Here is a 24083-nt window from a genome sequence, read left to right on the forward strand (position 1 = left end):
AAGAAATATTTGAAATTTTTATTGTTTCAGTCTCTGGAGACATTGTTAGACACATTTCTCCTCCATCCTGGCCCTCCACCTGAGGACTGAGGGTTAGAATGAGCTGGAAGAGGGGCGCCTGGGTGGTTCAGTTTGTTAAGCATCTGACTCTTAATTTCAACTCAGTTCTTGATTTCAGGGTCATGAGTTCAAGTCCCATATTGGGTTCCATGATAGGTATAGAGCCTACTTAAAAAAAAAAAAAAGAAAAAGAATGAGCTGGAAGAACTCAGAGACACTTTCTGTGATCATACCTCTTATGAAGAAGATAATAATGCAGTTTCTTTTTTCTTTTCTTTCTTTCCTTTTTTTTTTTTTTTTTTTTTTTTTTTTTAGAGAAAGAGGGTGTGAGTGGGGTAGGGGAAGGGCAAAGGGAGAAGGAGAGAGAGACTCTCAACCAGGCTCCATGCCCAGCACAAAGCCCAGTGACTCACAATCCTGAGATTATGACCTGAGTTGAAATGAGGAGTCTCGTGCTTAACTGACTGAGCCACCCAGGTGCCCCTAGAGCTGCTGATGGCTGATTTAGACCTGGCAATTATTAAGACCTTAGTTTCTGGTGGCAGCATGCTGTGTTGGTAAAATGCCAAATAGACATCCAGGAGTTTCTTGATATTGAATATGACGACCTAAGATAATAATGTAACTTGGTTTCTTAACAATGGATGCTATTGGGACAGGACTTAGCAAGGGCTGTGGATTGGGGCTCAGTGGTTCTTTAACCAGCTTGGTTATGGGCCCTAAAAATTATGGTAGATCCTCAAAGCTAGGGAAGCTACATAAGAAAATGTAATAGGGGGCACATCTCCTAACAAGCCACTGCCAAGATTGCCATCCACCATCCATATCTCATCACTGTCCCTACAGAGTCCTACAGCATTCTGTTGACGTGACAGAGGAAGACCGAGGACCAAGCCGCAGCAACCGCATGGAGATGTCCATCTTTTACGTGGTCTACTTCGTGGTCTTCCCTTTCTTCTTTGTCAACATCTTTGTGGCTCTCATCATCATCACCTTCCAGGAGCAAGGGGACAAGATGATGGAGGAGTGCAGCCTGGAGAAGAACGAGGTAAAAACATATGGCCTAGGGTGCCTGGGTGGCTCAGTAGGTTAAGCCTCTGCCTTCGGCTCAGGTCATGATCTCAGGGTCCTGGGATCGAGGCCCGCATCCGGCTCTCTGCTCAGCGGGGAGTCCGTTTCTCCCTCTCTCTGCCTGCCTCTCTGCCTACTTGTGAGCTCTCTCTCTCTCTCTCTATTTCAAATAAATAAATAAAATCTTTAAAAAAAAAAACATATGGCCTAAAGCATGGCACTCCTGGGGTTCCAGAAAGGATGCTTGGAATCTCAGTGGTAGGAAGGAAGACTTCCTTAACTTTATTAAAACTTCATTTAATAAAACTTGATTGAAAATGGCAAGGTGGGAAAAATTAATTATTTAGTCATTAAATAAATATTTTTTGAACATCTGCTCTTTTAAGACGTAAGCATGAGGCACAGAGAGCTGGTAGGATTAAGGTGTAGTCCCTGCCTTTGGGCAGTGAATAGTCTAGAAGTGGCAGTAAAGTATGTGTGCCAAAATTCCAACATTAAGACATTTTCTTATGAGTCTATGTCCCTCTGTGGCTTGTATTTGCTATAAGGATAAGGGATATGGCTTCCTTAGTGCAGCTTTTCTAGGAACAAACATAGTGCTGGCACATTGCAGGGTTCATTATTTTTGTAATGGAATGGTACAGAAACTGTTTGAGACGATGAGACAAGAGCAAATAAAGTGCTATGGGAATGCATGGGGAGACAGTTTTACTTCTGACTGAGGGCATCGGGTAAGGCTTCCTGCCTGCTCGTGTTGGCCGCAGGCTGTGTGACGGACATGACTGATCACCATGAAATCCACATCCCACATGAGAGCCCAGGTCTGTGTACTCATTTAAAACCAGACACCTGCACTTTTGTCCCCCTAATCCCTGCTGCCTTTTTCCCCCTTCGCTTGTCCAGCCCGACCCTGGTTTCCCTGCACTGTCCCGTTCTTCTAGCCACCTAACAGAGAGCCCACTGATGGGTGAGGTTGAGGGAACTTGAGCTTGGGCTAATAGCTGTGACTTTCCTTCAGAGGGCGTGCATCGACTTCGCCATCAGCGCCAAACCTCTCACCCGCTACATGCCGCAGAACAGGCATACATTCCAGTACCGTGTCTGGCACTTCGTGGTGTCCCCATCCTTCGAGTACACCATCATGGCCATGATCGCCTTGAACACCGTCGTGCTGATGATGAAGGTGAGTGGGTGGTGGCCGGGAGGTACTCAGCAGACAGGGCCTTGGGGCCCAGTCCCTCCCAGGGCTTGAGGCATGGGGAAGATGCTTGCTTCCTTCCATTCTTCTCCACTTTGGAATCTCTTTCTGATCTTGTCCCGTTCAGCAGCCCCATGAAGGAGTGAGCCCTAGAGTAGTGGCCCAGTAGCACCGGGGCTCCAGGTGCTGATGGCCGTCAGATTCAGACCAGAGTGGGAATGTCTGGAGATCCACATGATCGTGGGGTTCTAAAGGAACGTTCCAAGTGTTGGAAGAGGTGTGATCTTATTTAATAATCAATGGTGATTGGTTCCTGAAAATGTTTCTGTCCTACCCACCTTCATCTCTAGGAAGACTGGCTATGTTTGCTAATAAGTAGCCATTGTAGGGTGTGGTCCATGATTTTCTCCATGTTGCCTTGTGCTGCTCTATGGGCTACATGGCCCTCCTCTCCAGCACGTGTGCTGCGCCTCCTGCACCACACACCAGAGTGGCCCGCAAGGGCAGGGTTGAGAGATGGCCAGCCTCGGTGACACGACATACCCCCCCTCACCTTAAGGGTTTGATTCTTTTTCTCCTTTTTTCTCTTCTTGACAGTACTACTCTGCTCCCTGTACCTACGAGCTGGCCCTGAAGTACCTGAATATTGCCTTCACCATGGTGTTCTCCCTGGAGTGTGTCCTAAAAGTCATCGCGTTCGGCTTCTTGGTATGGCGCGGCCTGTGCCCCAGCATCGCACTTGTCTTCCCTTCCTTCTGGAGGCACTCCCGGCCTTTGTGGGAAGGGGGGTGGTTCCCACTCTTCCAGAAACGGTTCACACACCTGACCTAATTGCGGGCCTGTTTCAACTGCTCAGTAAACTGCCTGAGAGATAAGAGGATGCCGAGGGTATTAGGAGAAAGGGGAAAGGAGACCAGATCCCCAGCTCCGTATTCATGCAGCCATTGGCGCTGGCCTTGGCAGGTTCTGTCAGTGGTCGAGGGGTGACAGAATTCTTATGAGAACTGTAATTTATTTGTAGATAAAGAGCAAAACAAAAATTGGACTAATAAGCCTGGAATGTTTATTGACTGGTAAAAGGTGTAAGATTTTATGATTCAGATGGGAACATGTCTGTCCCTCTTACCCTCAAACAGAGCAGATACTAGATTTTACCTAATCATCCTTCTCCCATTAGTTATATGAAGCGCAGTTTCTGCGAACAAAAATAAATGTTTTTTTACTTAAGCTTACAAAGGTTCATGACCATTAAAGTGTGTGTGTGTGTGTGTGTGTGTGTGTGTGTGTGTGTGTGTGTAGAGAGAGAGAGGGAGAAGGAGAGAGAGAGCGAAAGAGAGAGGGAGAGAAAGGTAAATTGGCAGGTAGGTAGGTATGGTGGAATTAGGTTTGTGGAGGGTTGGACCGAGTTTTTCTTTTATGAGTATTTTCCTTCTCTTCAAGTATTAATTACAGTCGCTTGCACATTCATGCATCTCCTCTCAGCAGTGTTAAGCAAACCTAGCCCTTTGCTTAGGTGTCCTGTAAACACAATAGTTCTCTCTGCCACCCCCCTTCTTGTTTAAGCATTTACAGTGAGATCAGTGGGATGCGGATAAACCCACTTGACAGCTGTTTCACACTTATTCAGTGTGTGAGCTACCATTTCAAATATGGGGTGTGTGTGTGTGTGGCTTTCCCTGCAAGAAGAGAAACTTTGCTTATTATCCCAATAAGGGTTTGTCTGATAGCAGCTTTAGCGGGGCCTCTGGGCTGGGCTTGATAATTGCTGAGTGTTGACTGTGGCGGTTGCTTTTGGTCTCCTAATGGTTCTTTGAAAAGTCATTAACTTGACGGTTTGGGGAGGGGAGTTGAAGGGAACCCATTGCAGGTGGCTGTATTGTTGCTCGCTTTACTCCCCTTTGAGTATTTTGAGACTTGGGGAAATAAAAGAGTAAAAAGAAACTACCTCCAACAAAGATGCCTTTACAACCCAGCCTAGCCCTGAGCAGGGTGAGCAGAGTGAGGGACAGGCTGGTGCCACAACAGGGAAAGGTTTTCTGTGCATCGTGATTACTTACATATGCTGTTGACATTGTCTGTTGACTTAAGTCCCCAACTGTGTGCTAATTATGGTGAACGCTGAATACATACTTCCAAGCTTAACCAGACTTGGTCCCAAAGCCTGCCTCCTTCCCACTCTCACCTTCATATTTTCATTCAAGATCTAGAGGCATTTTCACATGATCAAAGACACCACTACTCCCAATTTAGTCTTTACGTTGCTATAGTACTCTAGGTTTTCAGAATATCCCAACATATACGATTTTGTTAGATCTTGTCAAATACTCCAAAATACACATGGCAGATGCCATCATTAACATTGTTGACATTGTTAATTTGAATGAGGAACTTGACATTCAGAAAAATTGGGCAGCTTTTTAAAGACGACACAGTAAAAGGCAGTAGAAATGGAAAGTGGGATGGGGATGAAAAAAGAAGAAGGAAGAAGAGGGAGACAATGAGCATGGGGTGCCATATTAAGTACGGAAGTCTTTGTATATTACTCATTTTAGCTTCGTAACAGCTCTACTTAGATAGACGTTATTGGTTTCTTTTCTGGATGGGCTAGGACTCAAGAAGATTCAGTAGTTGACCCAAGCTTACTGAAAGGCAGAGCCAGCATTCAGATCCTGGTCTAATCCCTGACTTGAAACCCACCGTCTGTCCACACTGATCTACTGGTCTACATACACGGTGCTGTTCTAAGCCATATTTTACCATAATCCCCCTTCCACTGGAATCCAGAGCTCCTCTCCTCTGAGACCTAGATTCGTGTTCTTTCTACTGTATGGGGTCCCATCCGAGAATTAAGAAGCTTGGCCCACGTTGGGACTAGGAGAGCCCTGAGAACTGAGGAACTCAGAGACTCGACTTGGTCCTGCTCCTGAGGAAGTAGGTATTCTTCATGGAAAAGTGAGTCTGTGAGGCTGTGTGCCCCGTTTCTCTACACGCCCAGCAGGTGTCCCTGGTTTTGGAGTCATACAAGCCTCTCTAAGCCTTAGTTTTGTCATTCAAAATGAGGATCACAATAGCTGTCTTATGGCCTTAGGTACTTTATTGTACCCAAGGCATCTACACCTGTAGTCCTGAGTAGGTGCTCATAGATAACTTTGTGAGGCGTCTGGGCCGCTCAGTTGGTGATGCGTCTGACTCTTGATTTTGGCTTAGGTCATGATCTCGGGGTCCTGGGATTGAGCCCTCTGTGGGGTTCCATGCCCAGCAGGCAGTCTGCTTGAAATTCTCTCCCTCCCTCTTCCTCTGACCCCACCAGCCCTCCACACCCACGATCTCGGAAAGAAAGAAAGAAAGAAAGAAAGCTTTGCTCTCACCACACCCTTTTGCTCTCACTGTTTGCACCTCTCTGCCCACTCTTCTTGCCAACCCTGCCACTGGGTATTTTATGGACGTAGCATGTTGAGGATATTGATCATGACCTAGGGACCATAGGGTCCCTGAGAGAAACAAACTGAAAGAACTCCAAGGGCCTAGTACTCGTCCGGCACAGACTGTAAAAGTCACTAATGCTCATTGTGACGGTTGCTGGGGATTGGCTTCAGCAGTGCTCTGAGGGGCTTTTATGGGAGGTACTGCCCAAGGACAAGCCAATGTCTTTGGAAACCCAAGTATACTGTTTCTTTTAAGGAATATAGTCCAAGGTCTGTGTTCACCTGAGCGCTGGAGATGGGCACAGAGCCTACCTACTCTCTCTGTTAAGCAGAGTGTTACATGGTTGGTGGATTTTCCAGGTCCTTTATTTCTCCTCCATCTCCTTCAACCCACTCATTTTATTACTCAAAAGGTGTAACAGAGCCGAGAAAGAAGGGAAGGATGAAGTCTACTCGTTTTGTCGCCCTGTGGAGTCAGGAGAAGATTTTTGGCACATCTTTTGGCCTTTAATGACTTAAGACGTCTCTGTGAATTTTATTAATAGTTGAAAGTCAGAAGTGTATGTTTATAGGGTCACATTATATAATATAAACAATTTAAAATTGTAGAAAATCTTAGAGTAATATTGTAAATAACTTTATTGCCTTGTAAGTGGTGATGATGATCTTTCTTTCCTTTTTTGGGACTTTATAATGTGCTTGGCCTCAAATCTCTTTCTTACATAGTTTTTTATGTAGCTTTTTAGTGACAGCTTCAAAAACAAGGTCTTCAAGTAGTAAGAAGTCTGCTTCCCAAATGAGAAATTCCCAAATCAGTAAAGAAATAGCGTTTCCAGTTAGAAATAGGAAACTAAAACCAAAATTAGAATGACCTTGTATGTGAATTGGTGAGTTTTAATTCCAAGTGACAACTGATGTAATGAAAGATGTCTTTTCTCCATTCCTTTTTCTTTTCCTCTTTTTTTTTTTTTCCTGGTGCTCCCATGACTGAATTCACATGCCAGAACTATTTCCGAGACACCTGGAATATCTTTGACTTCATCACTGTGATTGGCAGTATCACAGAAATCATTCTGACAGACAGCAAGGTGAGTAGCTCGTACATCCTTGTCTTTAAGCTTGGCCCTGAAGTAGCATAAAAGAATCCTCTATGTATGCTGTCCATTGTTTTAAAAAGATTTATTTGTTTGTTTGTTTGAAAGAGTGAGCACGAGCAGGGAGAAGGGCAGAGGCAGGGGGAGAAGCAGACTCCCCTCGGAGCAGGGAGCTTGACACAGGGCTTTATCCCAGGACCCTGAGATTGTGACCTGAGCCAAAGGCAGACGTTCAACCGACTAAGGCACCCAGTTACAGTGGGTGTGTGCCCATACTTGCATACAGTCCATTTTTAACTCATCAAACCAAATACATAGCCCTCTAAGAGCTGGGAGTTCATTTCCTCATTCCCGAGCTGCAAACACTAGAGTGGCACTGGGTCTCGTGGGAGGTTTTGTTTCATTGGCTTGACTCAACAGCAGCCACCTAATGGGGTCAGTGCAATAGTACCAGAAGAGGGCTACTGTGCACAACGTTCTGCTAGATTCTTTGGGAGTGACAAAAGAGGCATAGTATCATTGCCCTCAAAGTTGTTTTATCTGAATTGTTTCCCTAAAATTGTTTATTCTAAAGACGACTTGAAGAGCTCATTGTCACTCTCATCAGATGTGTGCATGGGCGTCATATGTGCTAGAGGGATTACTCCTTTGCCTCGCTGGCATCCAAGTGCAGTCGGGAGCACTAGAGACCCTTGGAAGACTAGAGAGGCTGCTTTCGTCTGATACACACAGGACACTCTTCTGGGGGTACGAGCCGCACCTTAGCCAGGTGTGGGAAGGCTGGGGAGAGGGCCCTCGCTGGCTCATCATTTGGAAATGGGATTGAAAACAAAAGACAGAATCCATGTCAAATTTTATATCAGAATGAGGGATAAATATGTAAATACTAGTGCTTAGTGTTTTCTAAATGATCATAATGTCACTAGTTATGAGGTTCCTTTTGGTCCACCAGCTGGTAAACACCAGTGGCTTCAACATGAGCTTTCTGAAGCTCTTCCGAGCCGCCCGCCTCATCAAGCTTCTCCGGCAGGGCTACACCATCCGTATTTTACTCTGGACCTTCGTGCAGTCCTTTAAGGTAAGCGCAGCTGCTCTTCCTCTCTGTCTTTTGGATAGAGCAGCGCCTGGCCCCACGCTGTCATCACCCAGGTCCCTTGACCTCCAGGAATGAGTGTTTGTCAGATACTTTCAATGAAGGCAGCAGTTCTCTCTTCCAGTGCAGCTCAGCCAGGCAGTTGGTGCCCAACGGGATAGAATCTCATTCCAGAAAAACACCACCACTTTGTAACTCCCTTGTCTTCTCTTCACGGAGGCTGGGGCTTGTCCGAGGAGGTGTGCTACCTCTCCAGATAGTCCAAAAGGCCCCAAGCAGTCCCATCTTGTCAGGAGCCAGCTTTTGCATTTTCACGTACTTGCCAGTGGCTTGATTTCACATGAACAGTTTTCCAAAGGACTCCTTGGGCGCTGTTTGATTGCAGGATGAGTCATACAGTCCCATCCCTGTCTTTGTCCGTGTGTTTCCTCAACCACCAAATGTGCAGCGTGTTCATGGTCACCTCTGTTTCCCATGGTCTAATAGGATATTTGGGCCAGGCTAATGTGATGAGCTTCTTTGAATGGTCTCATGGGGCCATACAGAGGTGTATTGGTAAGAAATCGAAGTTTAAAAGCTACCTGAGATCGACTTTAATGGCAGAGACTTCCTGCAAAAGAAATTTTCTAAACATATTTCAGTGTCTTTAGGCTTTAGCAGTTATCATGGTTTGTTTTTGGAGTTTCAGGGTCTAAGTGCTATTCAAATGCCCACTATTTTTCCTCTTACTAAAAAAAAAAGCTTCTCAGTGAATGTGTTTTAAAAATAAATTTGATGACATTGATTCAAAGCTGAGAAATCATGAATTTACCCATTGCCACCTCTATTTTAATTATTTATGTATTTTAATTGAACCTGAGAGGGTCAGCCAGTAACTTTGGTGGTTTCTCATCATTTGGAAAAGCGTTTACCGCACACCGTCATTAATGACTTATTCTCCATTGAGGTCCTGCGGGTTTGATAGGTGAGACTAGGTGTCGTAAGGATGTTCAGGCTCCTGCCAACCACGTTTTTATTGTCAAGGTTGTATCCAGAGTCATTGTGTGGTGACCTAACTCCTACAGAGCCCTCACCTCAATGAAAAGAACTTTGCCAAAGTTACATGACAGAGGAGAAATCTAAAACCTTAGTAAGAATTTACCAAGTCTCATGTGAATTTGGATTTAGAGTCCGATACACAAGGTACTTCTAAAACCTTTTTGCTTGAGATCTTCCAGACAAGTTACAGTTAGTCTCTCAGGAAATATGTGTCAGCCTGTCACATTATCATGCTCACCAGTTCTCTGTAAAACTGCATACTGTGGAGGGCAAAGAAAAGCACATCAAAAGTTGATAGCAGAGTGGTTGGCTCACTGCAGTGAATATACAACAGTGGAGACGGGGCATCTGCGTCCAGGTGACACTGTGATGGAGAGGTGTTTCCTTTTTGGAACAGTCCCAGGACTTAGTAGAGAAATTGTTGGCTTTACAAAGGCTGCCTCTGTAAATACACAGCAGGGAGCCACAGAGTATAAAGGGCACTGCCATGGCCTACCCAAGCTACCCCCGCCCTCCCACCGGCTGTGAGCATAGCCCCCAGTTCTCCACCATGGAGCCCTACTTCATTCTTCCCCATTTTTCCTTTCCTGAGTTAGAATTTTTAGCATGATAAGAGAGGTGATCAGAATGTACCTTTGATCTTTTTCCAAAAACTGGGATTCGGGAGAGATGAGCTAGGGAGTGAGGACTTGGAATAAGGGCAGGAAGTAAGCAGAAGGTGGGAGAAGGTAGCAGCACCTCGAGCTGTAAGAAACCTATCTCCCTTCTCTCTTCTACCAGCAGACGGAGTCTTCACATGGCCCCTTGAAACGCAGACTTTTCTCTTCGGAGACCTTGGGAGTCAGCATTTTACTGGGGAGGGGATTCTCCTAGCAACTCTGAGTTGCATTTTAATTTTACCCTTTTTTTCAAGTTGTAGAAGTCTCCCAAGGCTCTTCATTTAGCTGGCTCCGTTGATAAGCCCTGCCCTTGCAGTCTGAAAGCCTTTAATCGATCTCGTGGGATTCGTGCTGCGCACAGCAGATAAAGTGGAGGCCCCTAGTTGCACCGTCTTCCAGGGAGCTGAGTGGGTGGTAAACGAAAGAGGCGGGATTCCATGTCCGCGCTGAGCTCACTTCAGAATTCTAGAACGCACCCCAGCCCTAAAACCAAATTGCCTTACATCCTCCGCCAGCCAGAGGGCAGTTCCCTACCTTCCATCTCCTTCGCTTGCCCCATTCATTGTCCACCTTACTGAAATGTTATCGTCCCAGAGTGGCAGTCAGCTTGGAGCCTATGGGATTTGGTGCCACAGGGCTTCATGGCAGGGGTTGCAGTGGCTAACCTTTGAAAGGCTTTTTGGAGTTTTGCATAACACGTAATGAAGTGTCAGGAGGTGTTACTGTTTCCAGTGTTTACTGGAAAGAGAGGCCTCCTCAGAAGACGAAGGTGCCTTCTAGGACACGATGAACAACTGAGATTCTCAGCCTGTTCACTTTGCTCCCAGATTCTCCATTATGGGCTTGGCATTGAGTGAAGGATGGGAAGGGGTAATACAGGGATTTGGGAGCTGAAGCTAGGTACTTACTGTGTAGTTTACATCACAATTACTCACATTATTAGTATTCTGCAATGCAGAGTGGGGAAGCCCAGGAGGTTTCCCCAGCTCTCCTGGGAGATCTGGGCCGCCCTTCTGGTTGAGTGAGAATCCTTGGTGGAAGGTAAATGACAGGCTTCTCTTTAGACAATAGCTTACCTGTCAGAGGACATGACCTTCTGCAAAAGTATGGCATTCTGCGAGAGCACAGCCCCCACCACCTCATTTATATCAGCCTCAGGGCAAGAATTGTAGTAGTGCTGGTGACTATAGATTGTGGAGCCTGGGAGCTGTCTGCCTCTGAATTTATGGTCCTTTCTCTGCTTTCCTTCCAGGCCCTCCCCTACGTCTGCCTTTTGATTGCCATGCTTTTCTTCATCTATGCCATCATTGGGATGCAGGTGAGCTTATGTATCAGGAGCCTGGCGGGGGACAGGTATTGCCCGGATTGTCACTGGCTTACCGGCCTGAGCATAATAGATTGAAGGCGAGGCTTACCATGATCCTTGTCTCAGGATCTCCCATTTTTGAGCTAGACCTAGAAGAAAGTCAGGTGGTTGTTCTCTTGTATACAGCAATACAAAATGTGTCTTGAGTTAAGTCTTAAATGGCTGAGATTTATGCCCTACGACTTATGACCGGGAATACTCCCAGAGCTCCTAGTAGCTGGCCTAATCCTAGGGACGCCCAAAGGCCGTGTGCCTGCAGATGCCTATCAAAGGGCCAGGCAGCTTCCTGGACAGTTCTCTTGGGTTACCACATCCTTTCCAGTTTCAGAGTTGAGAAGTGGATCAAGTTCCCACCGTAGACATTTATTCAGGTCGCCAGAGCCCCACTGAGCAGAAGAGGCCGTAGTTTCTTTCTAAAGTGACTATCATTTGTGGCCGATGGACTCCTGTAAACAGCCAGCAGCTCGATCCCAGGAATCGATCCAGTTAGGCACACAGGATTTCCTGCCTGTCTAGGGGAGGCGAATTTTCTGACTTGGAGATGCGGAGACTAAACCCCGGTATGGAAATTCAGCCAAGTGGCAGTCTCCTGCAGTCAGCCAGTCTGGCCGCCTTGGGACCGCCAGCAGCTGCCATCTGGGGCCACTGCGCACATCTCCCAGGCTCGCCGTGTCTGCAGCCTTTTTCTAGAACATCTCTGAAATGTCTCTTCTTTTTGCTCCTCTTTCTTGTGGGCACTTCTTAATTTTATCCATCTTCTAACCCCATTCCTGGAGAGATTTTTGTCCTGTCAAATGTCAAAAAGTGTGAGACTTGGTTGAGAAGTAGTGAGTTCTCCTTCAATGAGGATAATTCAGTAAAGATGTCATGACAGCATCAGGGCAATGGAATCCCCTACTGAAATTGCTGATCGGCTTGATGATGTCTGTTAAGGCCCTTCTAATTCTCAAACAATTGATTCTAGAATTTTAATGTTCTTGAACAGCCAAATAGAAGCGTAATCAATTTTTGCCCATGCTTAAAATAGCTCGTACCTCCTTTTCATCATCAATCATAATAAACTAGAATAACACCATCTCCAGTACTAAACCGTTCTCGATATTGCTGATAATGATGAGAAGACTGTTTACCATCATTTGAATGCCCGACTATGCCAAACCCCGTCCTAAATGTGTGCTCTTATCCCCATCCTTCCGCCCTGACCACAAGCACACACACAATTCGTGACTAATGTATTCAGGAGCGATGTGAAAATGTTTATGGGCGGGTTTCATTGACTCCATTGAAGCTTAGCATCGTTAAGTAACATATAACATGTTCGAGGCCTCAGTAAGTGGGAGAGCCGAGATTTAAATTTAGCTCTGTCTGCCACACAGCCCGTATTCTTACTGTACTACATGTTCTCTCCTCCCACCAACAAGCAAATACAAGTATTTCTTTGACCCTTTAGTGGGATGTGGGCGTTGTTCAATCATGAAATTGTGGTCTTCACAATAACTGCAGTGTCTAATATTTTATTGCCCTTAGACTTCTTTTCAAAAAATAAGAGCCCTATTTCCATTACACAGGGACACAAATGGCTATCCCACTGTGATTTGCCTTAAGATGGCCGTCTTCCTTCTGGTCCATGATAGCGACCCCACACCAAGCACACGGCTGACACCTAGCTTGTGACTAGAGAAGTGGTATCTGGTATAGTCATAACAAAGCAGAGGGATCCATCCAAACAGAAACATAAAGGCAGGAGACCCATATTGGAAAGATGAATAGGAACAGGATGAATCTATGAGAAGAAAAACCATTATTCTGAACTTTCACATGCATCTTAGAAGGAGAGAGAGCTTTGCAGAGGATCTGAAGATAGAAGGAAGGAGTAATGTGCTGGGTATGGAAAAGAGTCCTGGGGCCACAGATCATTAGAAGGCAAAGCTTTCAGCCTCAGCTCCTCCACTGACCAGCTGTGTAGACTTGGTCAGGAGTTGGATGGACATCTTCTCAGGTCCTTTGATGTGCCTAAGTTTTCTGATTCCAAGTGAAAGTAGATTTAAGCTTATACGTCCATTCAGTTTTCCGGTGGGTCTCGGTGTCCCTTCTTTCTCTTTCAAGCCTTTTGGTGTAAGAAATTTGGTTTGGGACAAGAACTAAGTGAAAGCTAAAAAAATAAAATAAAATAAAACCTTCCTTCACAATAAATATACATTTATATATTTTTGGCTTGAAAACTAGAGTAGATTTAAAATAGCTTCAGTTTCTTTGACTGTTAGACACATGCCTCATGCAAAATTCCAGCATGCCCTCCAACTAGTTGTTGACTGGATAAAGTGTTTGAGAAAATCATAATGAGAACAATTAATGATGGCTTCAGGATTGTCATAGGTAGAAAACACACACATGCGTGCATGCGCGCGCGCACGCGTACACACACACACACACACACACACACACACACACACACACACACTGTAAGTCGTGTGGATGTGATCAGTGAAGGGTAAATCGTGGATGTTAGACCGAGAGGGTGAAAAGGAGAGACAGAATGCGAGCACAGACAAGGATGTAGGACAGTGTTCTCCTGGAGTGCCTGGAACTAAATTTAAGGGGGACTTTTTCAGTCCTACTATTTCTGTTTGTGGGTCCTGCACCTTCTTATCTTCCTCCTTTCCCTTTTTCCCTGGTGCTGCCTCGCTTGCCACTTCCATTCTCCCTGAGAGACAAGTAGTATTTGGGTTTTGAAAAACAGTGTTGAGAACAAGTTCCCAAAGCAGGTGTCAGTGGGAGTTATTTGAGCAAAATAGCTGGGGGCAGAGATTGTTCCTCAATTGCACATTCTCAAAACTGTTCAGGGAGTGGGGGGGAATGTGTTCTATTTAGCATATATTAGATAAACGGAAGCATGTTATGTATAGGCTGGAAACAGTCTCAAAAGGCTGGGAAAGTGACCTGTAAGCCTTCGGTTATGCCAACATTGACTTGTGAGACTAGATCCTGGCACCTGAAACATGGCTGGGGCTGGGTAGTGCGGGTGGAGGGGTGCCCTTCTCATCCGAAGATAGTTAGGCTCTAGGAGTTCAGCATCATTCACTTGTCTATGGACAAATATCTCTGAGTTTTCCCTCTTTTTTTTTTTTCACGTGAATTTGCATAATGACCGCATTCCGAGCTCAAAAACAGACAGTAGATTTATAAACTCATTCCGTAGCCAGATCTACACAAATGCATCTTATTTCTCCTTTTCTGAGTATCCGGTTATCCTGACTTCCTTCAACCTCTTGGTCAGGACTTGGCTTTCTGTGCCTTCATTCTTGTGGACTCTAGATTATAGATGTACTGACCTTCTCAGTTTGACATTCTGGATAGGAACATATCCAAGGAAGATTGAGATGCCTCTCTCTGACCCACACAACTTACAAATATTAGCGCAATATCTGTCCAAGACGTGAATCACATCTTCTGTAAAGACACATGCTCCCATCATTACTACCAGAGACAGGAAGAGAGGGGTAGTTCCTTCCATGCACTTCTGTGATGGGGTACGTCTTTGACAGACTGCTTGAGTACCCTGGTGACAGGTACCATGGAAATTAAGAGACCAAATTAGGTGTGGGAGGAATTACCTACAGGCAGAGTGACTTCCAAAAGATCTTGCCTTCTGTGGCCCTGGATCCCCTTTGCTGCAGTGGAGAACATAATTACTTCTTTACAGCAGGCCAGGAGCATGGGGTCCACCAGTCTGTCTGGGTCTAATCCTGTCTGCGTCAGGGTTAGGCCATTGAGAAGGGCCACACGTATGCGTTGCCAACCCTAGTAGAGGCAGGTGCGGCTAATATTCATGTGCAGAGCACATGACACAGCCGGTAATGCTCTTTTTTTGTTGTTGCTGTTTTCTTTTCAAGGTGTTTGGAAACATAAAATTAGATGAGGAGAGTCACATCAATCGACACAACAACTTCCGGAGTTTCTTCGGGTCCCTCATGTTACTCTTCAGGTATCTGGATGCGTAGCTGTTGTAGCAGGAGCTCTCTTGTCGAGGGAGACAGAGTTAGTCTGCCTTTTCCTCCTATTTGTCTCTTTATTCTGCTTGCTCTGCTCCTATGAGGACATACAGTAGAGGCAGAGGTGGGGAGGGGCACTGGCTCTAAAAACCGGCTCCAATGACAGCAGGAAGTCTCAGCGGCGTCTCTGACTCAGTAGATGATCTGTAGACTGCAGGCTCAGAACACTGAGTGGGGAAGGGGAGGACAGTTTCCTCCAGATCGAATTCCATGTAAGGGCTGAAACCCTGGATGGCCGGGTTTGTGTGGGGTCTTCGTCCCACCACTGTCTCAACCGCTGTCAGCAGACACTTCTGAACAAACAGAGAAGTCGTGGGCGGGACGGCAGAGCCCAGGAGAGACCTCCTTGGCATGTTCCATCTCCACATGGAGAGTACGAGAAGGGGGAACCATACCGGGAGAGGAAGGGATGGGTGGGTCGGGAAGGAGGGCCAAAGAGAAGATGAGACACGCGGACCAGCTACCACTAACCATGATGTCTTTGGGGCTCAGGAGTGCCACAGGCGAGGCCTGGCAGGAGATCATGCTGTCGTGCCTCGGGGAGAAAGGCTGCGAGCCAGACACCACCGCGCCTTCGGGGCAGAACGAGAATGAGCGCTGTGGCACAGATCTGGCCTACGTTTACTTTGTCTCCTTCATCTTCTTCTGCTCCTTCTTGGTGAGTAAACCTGCACTCTTGGCTCGAGATGCGGCGGGCCGTCCCTTGGCCTCCCCTCTCCCACCTCACCCCCCCCCCCCCCCCGAAGGAACTCTTGAAGGCCAGGACGCCTAGTGGACTCCCCAGTGAGTGACTTCCCATGGCTGCCACCAAGCAGATTTTGTTGCCTCTAAGGAAGGATGGCTGTGAAAAAGAATGATGAGTGGAATGGAGCTTAGGGAATAGAGTACTGAGTTTCGTGTTGGCTCTGTTGTGACCCAGAGTACATCTCTCTTCCCTGTACCTCTGTATTTTATCTTACCAGTAGAGCTAAGCATATCTTAGCTCTCTTTTGTAGCCTTTCAAACTGTCGCGAAAAGGTACCTTGGAAATATGAAGTGATAGGATTAATAGGAGTAGAGTGGTGACTGAATACAGTGTCACAGATACAGTCTCTTGACTTACGTCATTATGTTTGATGACAGTTGGCCGGCTGACAGACGTGAAAGGATCGCTTTGGGCATTAGTAAATATTGAGTGACATATGTGGAACACGCCCACTTATAAAATGGTGAGAAGCCCTAGGTGCCTTCTTAATCTGTTCTTTGGGAGAAACCGTGAGTCAGCACCCGGACTCCCAAAATCTCTATGCTGCGTAACCCTAGATGAGGTCCTGCCAGATCCATTAAAGGGTCAGTCTGGTGTTTCTAGCCGCCCTGACATCCCTCGGCTTCGCTTCACTGGTCGTGTCGCCGGCTGAACAGAATCCAAAACTAGGGGCGCCTGGGTGGCTCAGTTAGTTGAGCATCTGCCTTAGGCTCAGGTCATGGTCCCAGGTCCTGGGATTCAGGGAGTCGGGCTCCCTGCTTGGCGGGCAGCCTGCTTCTACCTCTGACTGCCCCTCTGCCTACTTGTGCTCTCTCTCTGAGTCAAATAAATAAATAAAAATCTAAAAAAAAAAAAAAAAAATCTGAAACTAAAGCAGGGCCCCTGAGAGGTGGTTAACCTCACAGCCTTGTGTCAGCAGATGAATTAGGTCCCGTCCAGGCATTTCTGCCTCTCTGAGGTGACTGCGAGGGATTTGCCATGTGTCCAGTTGGCTGGTGTGGAGAAGCTCTCTGGTGTGGTTTCTGAGGGTAGTGGGTGGGTTCACCTAGCAGGCAGCGAGCTTGCTGGAGGCTCAGGTCGCCTGTGCTGTGTGGTCTTGGCTTTGCTGCTGTCCTAGCATGGTCAGTCATTTTCCCTGTTGTAGCTTCTGTAAATGGGAGGGAAAAGGGCTTGATCATAAGGGTATTACGCGCACGGTGAGCGGGTACACGTGTTTTTAATACACTCCCTTCTTGTGGGTGTGAAAGGTTTTTCAATGAAAAGAAGAAAAGAACACAGAACAGTATCTTAGAGGTATGGGGGTGAGGCTGTGAGTGGGTTTCAGTCTCTCTGTCAATCTGAGGCAAAGGGAGGAAGGCCCACAAGCCTTTTGTTGATGGGGCTGTTGTCGGGTGACACAGAGGACCATCGAGAAGGGCATGTGGAGACTTAGGTTTTGTCCTCCATGATGTAAGTGTTTAATGATACATATTTAAAAAGAAACCGAAGATATAACTGGAAAATTCATTAGAGACTAGGAAGGTACTTTGAGAATTTGGAGATGGAGGGTGCTGCATAATTCACATTCTTGTTATTTTTAAAGAGGCTATATTCAGCCTGAGCTGATCTGCTTTCGAATCTCAGCCCGACCGGAGATTGACTTTGTGACCTTGGGCAAGTCACACAGTTTCTTCACTCAAACCAGCCGCTCCAGCAAGATTTACTGGTACACCGTGATGTGCCAGGCCGTGTGCCTGGAGCTGAGAGTATACGACGTGTCAAGGAAGCACTTGGGTCCTCGAAGGGCCGTGGGTAATTAAGTCTGCCTCACGAGGTTAGAGCAGCGTTAAAACAAATAATAGGTTTGAGTGTGCACACCCCACTCTGAAAGACTATATGAACGTAAAACAATGATTTTGTTCGTGTTAGTAATAAGTACTGTGAAGGGAGTGTAAAACACATGTGTGGCTATGTGGAAACCCCTTTGCAACCCAGGCAATGATGGAACATGTTCACTGTGTCTCCCATGTCAGTGACAGAAAGAAAGGCCGGGCCCATGCTGGGCTTAGGCTCAGCCGCACAGAACAGAACTCCCCAGACATCAGCGGCTTAACCAGGAGACGTTTATTTCCCTCACACACCGGTGAGGTCTGCGGGAAGGCAGTACAGGTGTGTTAGGGTGGCTCCACAGAGTGTTGAGGACCCCACCTCCAGGACCCAGACCTCCAGGCACCCACGTCTATCCCAGGCAGCAGGATGGAGGCGGTCAGGCAGGGACGAGAGGGATTGTTAGGGTGCAGGTGGCCAGTCTCTCCATAAAGACTCATGGAGAGGACTCCAGCCATATCCTGTCTACAGACTTTGTTCGTTCGCTCTTTCTTTCTTTCTTTCTTTCTTTTTTTAAGAGATTTTTATTTATTTGAGAGAGAATGAGAGAAAGCATGAGAGTGGGGTGAGGGGCAGAGGGAGAAGCAAACTCCCTGCTGAGCAGGGAGCCCGATGAGGACTTGATCCTGGGCCTCTGGGATCATGACCTGAGCCAGGCAGACACTCAACCGACTGAGCCACCCAGGCACCCGACTTTCTCCTTACCTCATAGGCCGCCTGCTTCTCTGGCACCTCCATCCACCTGGGAACCTCCTCTCTTACCTCATCAGCCAGTTGTCTCAGGCAGGACTCTCTCCCTCGTGAGTGAAGGAAGGCCCAGCTCCCCCTGGCCTAAGCAGAAAGGGAATTTACAGGCACATATAAATGAAAAACCCTGGGGCAGCAGAGGCTAAGTAGGTTTCTTTCTCTGCGTATGGATCTCTTCCTCCGGGCTCCACCGTGAGAGCTCTTTCCTCAAACACCCCAACCTGTGGCTCCAAGATGGTAATTGCAGCAGTTCTAGACCCCAGTCCTCACTGGTACACCTGACAGGGAAAAACAAGTCTATTGCCCAGAAGGTCCAATACCATTTTGTTGGCTGTGATTGGATCACCAGTCACTATGGCCCAGGGGAATGGGATTCAATGGCTGAGGCCCGGGTCACAGGCGGTGCCTCACTGAAGCATGTTGACTGGAAATAGGCAGGGGGTGGGGTCCTCAAGAGACCAGACCTACAGTAAATGAGCACTAGGCAGCCAAGAAGCAACGGCAGAGTGTGCTCACTGTGCTCAAGTTCTGTCAATTCCATGTCCTCCATGTCCTCCATGTCCTTTGATTTTCAACTGTCCCCACTGGGTTGGTCCAAGAGCACCGCAGAACTCTCCCCACAGATCTCCTGGGTACCCTCTGCACTGCTGCCAAGGGTTCTTTCTGGATGAAACAGACCTTGGTCTCTCCCCTACTATAAACGCTTTTGGTGTATTCTGTGGCTTTCTCATAATTTAGACCAGAAATGGGCAAACTACAGCCCAAGGGCCAAATCTGGTTTGCCACCACTTTTTGTCTGGCCCCTGAGCTATACCATTGGGTTTTACAGTCTTTCTTTCTTTCTTTTTTTTTTTTTTTTAATATTTTATTAATTTATGTGACACAGAGAGAGATCACAATAGGCAGAGAGGCAGGCAGGCAGAGAGAGAGCAGAGAGTCTGACTCGGGGCTCTATCCCAGGACCCTGAGATCATGACCTGAGCCAAAGGCAGAAGCTTTAACCCACTGAACCACCCAGGCACCCTGGGTTTTACATTCTTAAATTGTTATGGAAAAAGTCAAAAGATGGATGATATTTCAGGAACTGGAGATTATATGAAATTCATATCCATACTCCTTTCTGATCCCAGTGTATCCTGCATACGCTTCTTTCATGGCTCCTAAAAAGATTTATAGCATTTGTATATTCCTGATACATCACAGTCTCTGCGAAATACCAAGTAAGTCTTTTAAGACTACTCAAGTATCAATACCTAGGGAAGGCTTGCTGTGTTTTAAGCAACGTGTGAGGCACAGGCGAGTATCTCTGGACAACAGCTTTCTTATTTCCCATCCTTAACGCCTGGATCTCTACAACGCAGTGGGTGCACAAGAAATGTTGTTGAACAAATAAGCGAGAGGACAGGGACCAAGGGGCATGAACAGCTGCAGGCCATCACACAGGAAGCCTTGCAGTGAGCTCCAGGACACCTCACCGGTTCTCTTGATGGCTCCTTTTGTGGAGCAAGAGACAGGGCCAGGGGAGGCTAGAAGGGAAGGTTGGTGTCAGGCCTTGACTTTGAGAATGTTGTCACTGTTGTGGCCCCCTCTGCTACAAATCAGTTAGATTAACTGAACAGATAATAAAGTGACTTTTTATGGAGTTCTTTGCCAATAGAAAGTGGCCCTGAAGAGTGACGTACTGAGGCTCACACAAGGAAGTATGTGGAAATTAGAATGGAAACAGCAAGGTCAGCAGTCCTTTCGTTAGGAGCTGTGGCCCCACAGACTTCTGAATTCTTCATTTGCCTTGAAGCCTGTTTTCCTGCATAGGTTTCCCCTAACTCCTCTTCTCCCCCTTGCCTTCCAGATGCTCAACCTGTTCGTGGCCGTCATCATGGACAACTTTGAGTACCTGACTCGGGACTCCTCCATCTTAGGGCCTCACCACTTGGACGAGTTTGTCCGCGTCTGGGCAGAATATGACAGAGCTGCATGGTGCGTAGGCCTCTTGGCCATCCCGGTGGGGCCCGTATCCAGGGCCTCTGGAATTCCCAAGGAAGGGGTTGGAATCAGATGCCTGCCTGTTACAGAAGGAGAGGAAACTCCTCTCAGTCATGGTCTGTAGGACAGGCCAGATCCTCAGATTGGCTCTGATATTAAGCCAGTCATCAAGACCATAGCTTCTTTATCTTCCTTCCCCCTCCCATTCCTTCTGTGACAGGCTTTTCTTTTCTTCGCCAATCTCATCACACAATCTGTACCTCAGAATCGTTGGTTTCAGTCACCAGAGGGGCATCCTGTAACCTGTTCTTTTCCCCTGCCAATGGTTAGTGGACTCAATTTTTGAGTCCCTGGAGCAGGGAGGGTGGTGGGTTGCTGATGGTTTTCTGGGCTACTTGAACATCTGGCCATCACGGTCAGTGACAATAGCATTTTGTCTCTCTCATCCCTCTAAAAAGATACTGTTTGAGATGACTCTGAAATTATGTTAAGAACCAAGCAAGTCATTCTTCCAACTGATCCCTTAAACACTTGAAGATTTTTGTTGCATAGAATTGAATTACATGGCAGGAATTTGCGTGAATAACCTCCCCAGATTTCTTTCACTGTCTAGTATTTCTCCTGTGATATGCCTTCTGAGCTTTTGAGTAGGGTTTGGTAAGCTACAGCCTCGGGGATAAACTTGGTCCACTGCCTGTTTTTGTAAATAAAGCTTTATTAGAACATAGCCACACCCATTCATTCATGCATTATCTGTGGCAGCTTTCACACTATGAGGCTGAGTTGTGTAGTTGTGAAAAAGACAGTGTGACCCTCAAAATCAAAAATACTACCTGACCCTTTATAGAAAAAAAAAAAAATGTTGATCCCTACTTTATTGCACAAAGGCAGCATTTTGACCCCTCAAGCTGAGGACAGGGTGACTGCTCTGGTAGCACTTACTCCACAGGAACTTTTCTGTCCTGTGTCATTTTAGCTTTAGGATCTTATCTACCCATTCTGGTCCACTTCTAAAAATACTACAGGAAAGGCCATCCTTCACAGGAACGGCCCACGTTGCTTCCACCTGGAGCCCCTTCATATTCTGAGACTCTTCCTAAAATCTACCCTCCTGCAAGGCTCTTGAACTTGGGTCAAGTGTTGGAAGAGTGAATCAGAATTTCTCTTCCCCTCAGTAATTATTAGTGACTTAGGGCACAGAGTTCTCCAAATCCATTCCTATTACAATGGCTGAGCAATGGCGTTTACTTGCTAGGTCTACTTTCTGGTAGATAGGCTGCTCAGAAAGCCATGGGTGGTATGTTAGAGGCAATGTAGGCAGGGGCTGCATGGAACTGGCCCTGTGGCCTTGGACAAGTCATGTAACTACACTAAGCCTCCTCGTCTGTAAAATGGTGATGATGACGCCCTGCCTACCTCGAAGAGTGGCCGTGTGGATTATGTTAGATCATGTTTGTAACAACTGATAATAACCATATGGGAAAGCAACCAGAAATTACGGAACATTGGTTTGAATGTGGATGGCTATGAGATGGGGAGCCTGAGAAGGCACGTCTTCTTTCCTGAGAGAGGAGAACTGCTAGTCGAAGAGTTTCCTAGCTCATGTTATCTTGGGACGCAAAGCCTTGTGAATTAAACATGCTCTTCCCCACTCATTCCAGCTGCTGGGAAGAAAGAATTCCAAGAGAACTAAAAAAAAATTAAAAAAAAATAAAATCATGAGACAGATCTAAGAGCTATGAGAGGACAAAAGTAGAAAGGAGAACCCCTTCTGCTTTGAAATTGACAGCATAGCAGGCTGGTTGGTTCACTGGCCATCTCCTTGAGTTTAAGGGGGGGGGGGGGACTAACAGAGCTAACATGAGCCAATGTCTTGGCCAACTGAGACGGGATGCGGGGAAAACCAGCTTATAGGCAGGATAAACCCACCCACATTCCAGTCTCAAGAAACAAAGCAAATGGTTAACTGAACATCGTCTCAAGGATCAAGAGACTTGAAGTACCAATGAGCTGCTATTAAGAACAAGAGGAGGAATGAACAGCAACATCAAGAAAAGACTAGAAAGAGTAAAGCTGGGACAGAGCCTCCCATGGCTGCTGGCAAGGACGGGATGCTCAGAGGTAGACATGTGGGTTCATAGTTTCAGGTGGAAACCATGTTCCATCCCAGGAGGTAGCTTCCTTGTCTTGTCTCTGTCAGAGCGGATGATTTAGCCACTTAAAATGAATCCACTGTTGATTCTGTCCTTCCTGCACAAAGCCAGGACTCCCTAGCAGACCCTTGATAGAAGGATGGTAAGACAGGTCATGTTGTTCCTAGAATTCTGGCTGGATCCAGCCAGGCTGCCTGCTTGTGGGCTGGCTGGCAGCAGCAGAGCGGGAGGGAGGATGTCCACGGCCCCCTCCCAGGCTGCTCTCTAAGCACAGATCCAGGCAGGCGCCCACTGAGGAGAGCAGAGCTTGCCCCGGCTGAACTCGGGAATAATCTGCCACCACGCGAAGCAAAGCCCTTTGCAAATTCCCTTGTGCTCACTGTGCTCCCTGCTAATTAGCCTAATGGGGAATTGGTCTCTCTCCGTCTGCAGAGAGATGCCGACTTCCCACTGCCCCTGACAAGTGGGTCTGAGTAACCGACTGTAATCAATGTCTGTGAAAAGCACACAGTTGGGGAGTCCACTTCCCGGCAGCCTGGCATCTGCTCTTGATGGCTGTCAGAGGCCTTTGTGAACCATCAAGCTGTGTTCTTCAAAGCCTGGCTCGAGCTTCCGTCCGTTTCCTGCATCTGGCTAAGCATGGGCCAGATAGGTGTCTCGGAGGGGCTCTTGCCATTCGGCAGGCCCTTTGGGCACTGGATAGGCTCTGATTTCCTTAGAAAATCGGGGGCAGTGCAGTTCAGCAAGATGATGGTTCTCTGATGCTTACTGCTCTCAGTCTGTCCTGGTCTGGCTCGTGCCGGGTCCCAGGAAAGAAAAAAACAGCTGTTCTTCCTCTTCCAGCCATCATGGTCATGGCTACACTGTCATGTCTTTCCCGCCCTTTGCTGAGTGTCCTCTATTAACCCGCCTGTGCTTCCTTTGCAGCGGCAGGATCCCGTATAAGGATATGTACAAATTAGTGCGGGTGATCTCGCCGCCTCTGGGCCTGGGAGAGAACTGCCCCTACAGGGTGGCTTGCAAGGTTTGCCTCCCAGTCCCCAGCCGTGACCGGCGGTGGGGTGCACCTCGAACCCTTCTCTCCGTCTGCTCCACCCCACTGCGCCACATGAGGGAATCTTCATGTTGCTTTCCTTTGAGTTTAAAGAGGTCCAAACCCTCCCAGAACCAGCAGCTGTTACACAAGGAAGAAGGGCACATTGTGGGGTGGGGGGAGGTAGAAGGACTTCATACAGAATGCTCATTTGACCTCTCTCACTGTTCAGCACATGCACAACTCAGTCACGTGTGTATGCACACACACACACACACACACACTCTCACACTCTGTCTCTCTCCCCACTCCACCTTAATCTGGAGATGTCAGCAGAGGGACCTCTCCGTCCTCCAGAGAATGCAGACATCTTCACTGGTTTCCCTTCACTGGAGAACAGAGAGCCTTCTTTTGGTAAAAGTAGTGTCCTCCTCCCCTGTGGAAAGTAGCTTGGCGTGGTCCTAGTCATCCCTCCCTCCGTGTGCCCTCCAGCTCCTGGA

The 24083-nt window shown here is 47.1% G+C and overlaps 1 protein-coding gene across 1 annotated transcript in view; it reads left to right on the top strand.

Moving 5' to 3' along the window:
- Positions 1-24083, top strand: part of CACNA1E (calcium voltage-gated channel subunit alpha1 E) — a 494904-nt gene that overhangs the window by 453362 nt on the left and 17459 nt on the right. Inside the window, exons 33-41 of the mRNA XM_059412718.1 lie at positions 907-1108; positions 2150-2314; positions 2927-3037; positions 6759-6842; positions 7801-7926; positions 10891-10956; positions 14898-14989; positions 15549-15714; positions 20264-20391. Of these exons, the coding sequence (XP_059268701.1) occupies positions 907-1108; positions 2150-2314; positions 2927-3037; positions 6759-6842; positions 7801-7926; positions 10891-10956; positions 14898-14989; positions 15549-15714; positions 20264-20391 (1140 nt within the window). The remainder of the gene's footprint in view (positions 1-906; positions 1109-2149; positions 2315-2926; positions 3038-6758; positions 6843-7800; positions 7927-10890; positions 10957-14897; positions 14990-15548; positions 15715-20263; positions 20392-24083) is intronic.

The sequence above is a fragment of the Mustela nigripes genome, chromosome 10 (genome assembly GCF_022355385.1).
Source record: "Mustela nigripes isolate SB6536 chromosome 10, MUSNIG.SB6536, whole genome shotgun sequence".
NCBI classification, from domain to species: domain Eukaryota; kingdom Metazoa; phylum Chordata; class Mammalia; order Carnivora; family Mustelidae; genus Mustela; species Mustela nigripes.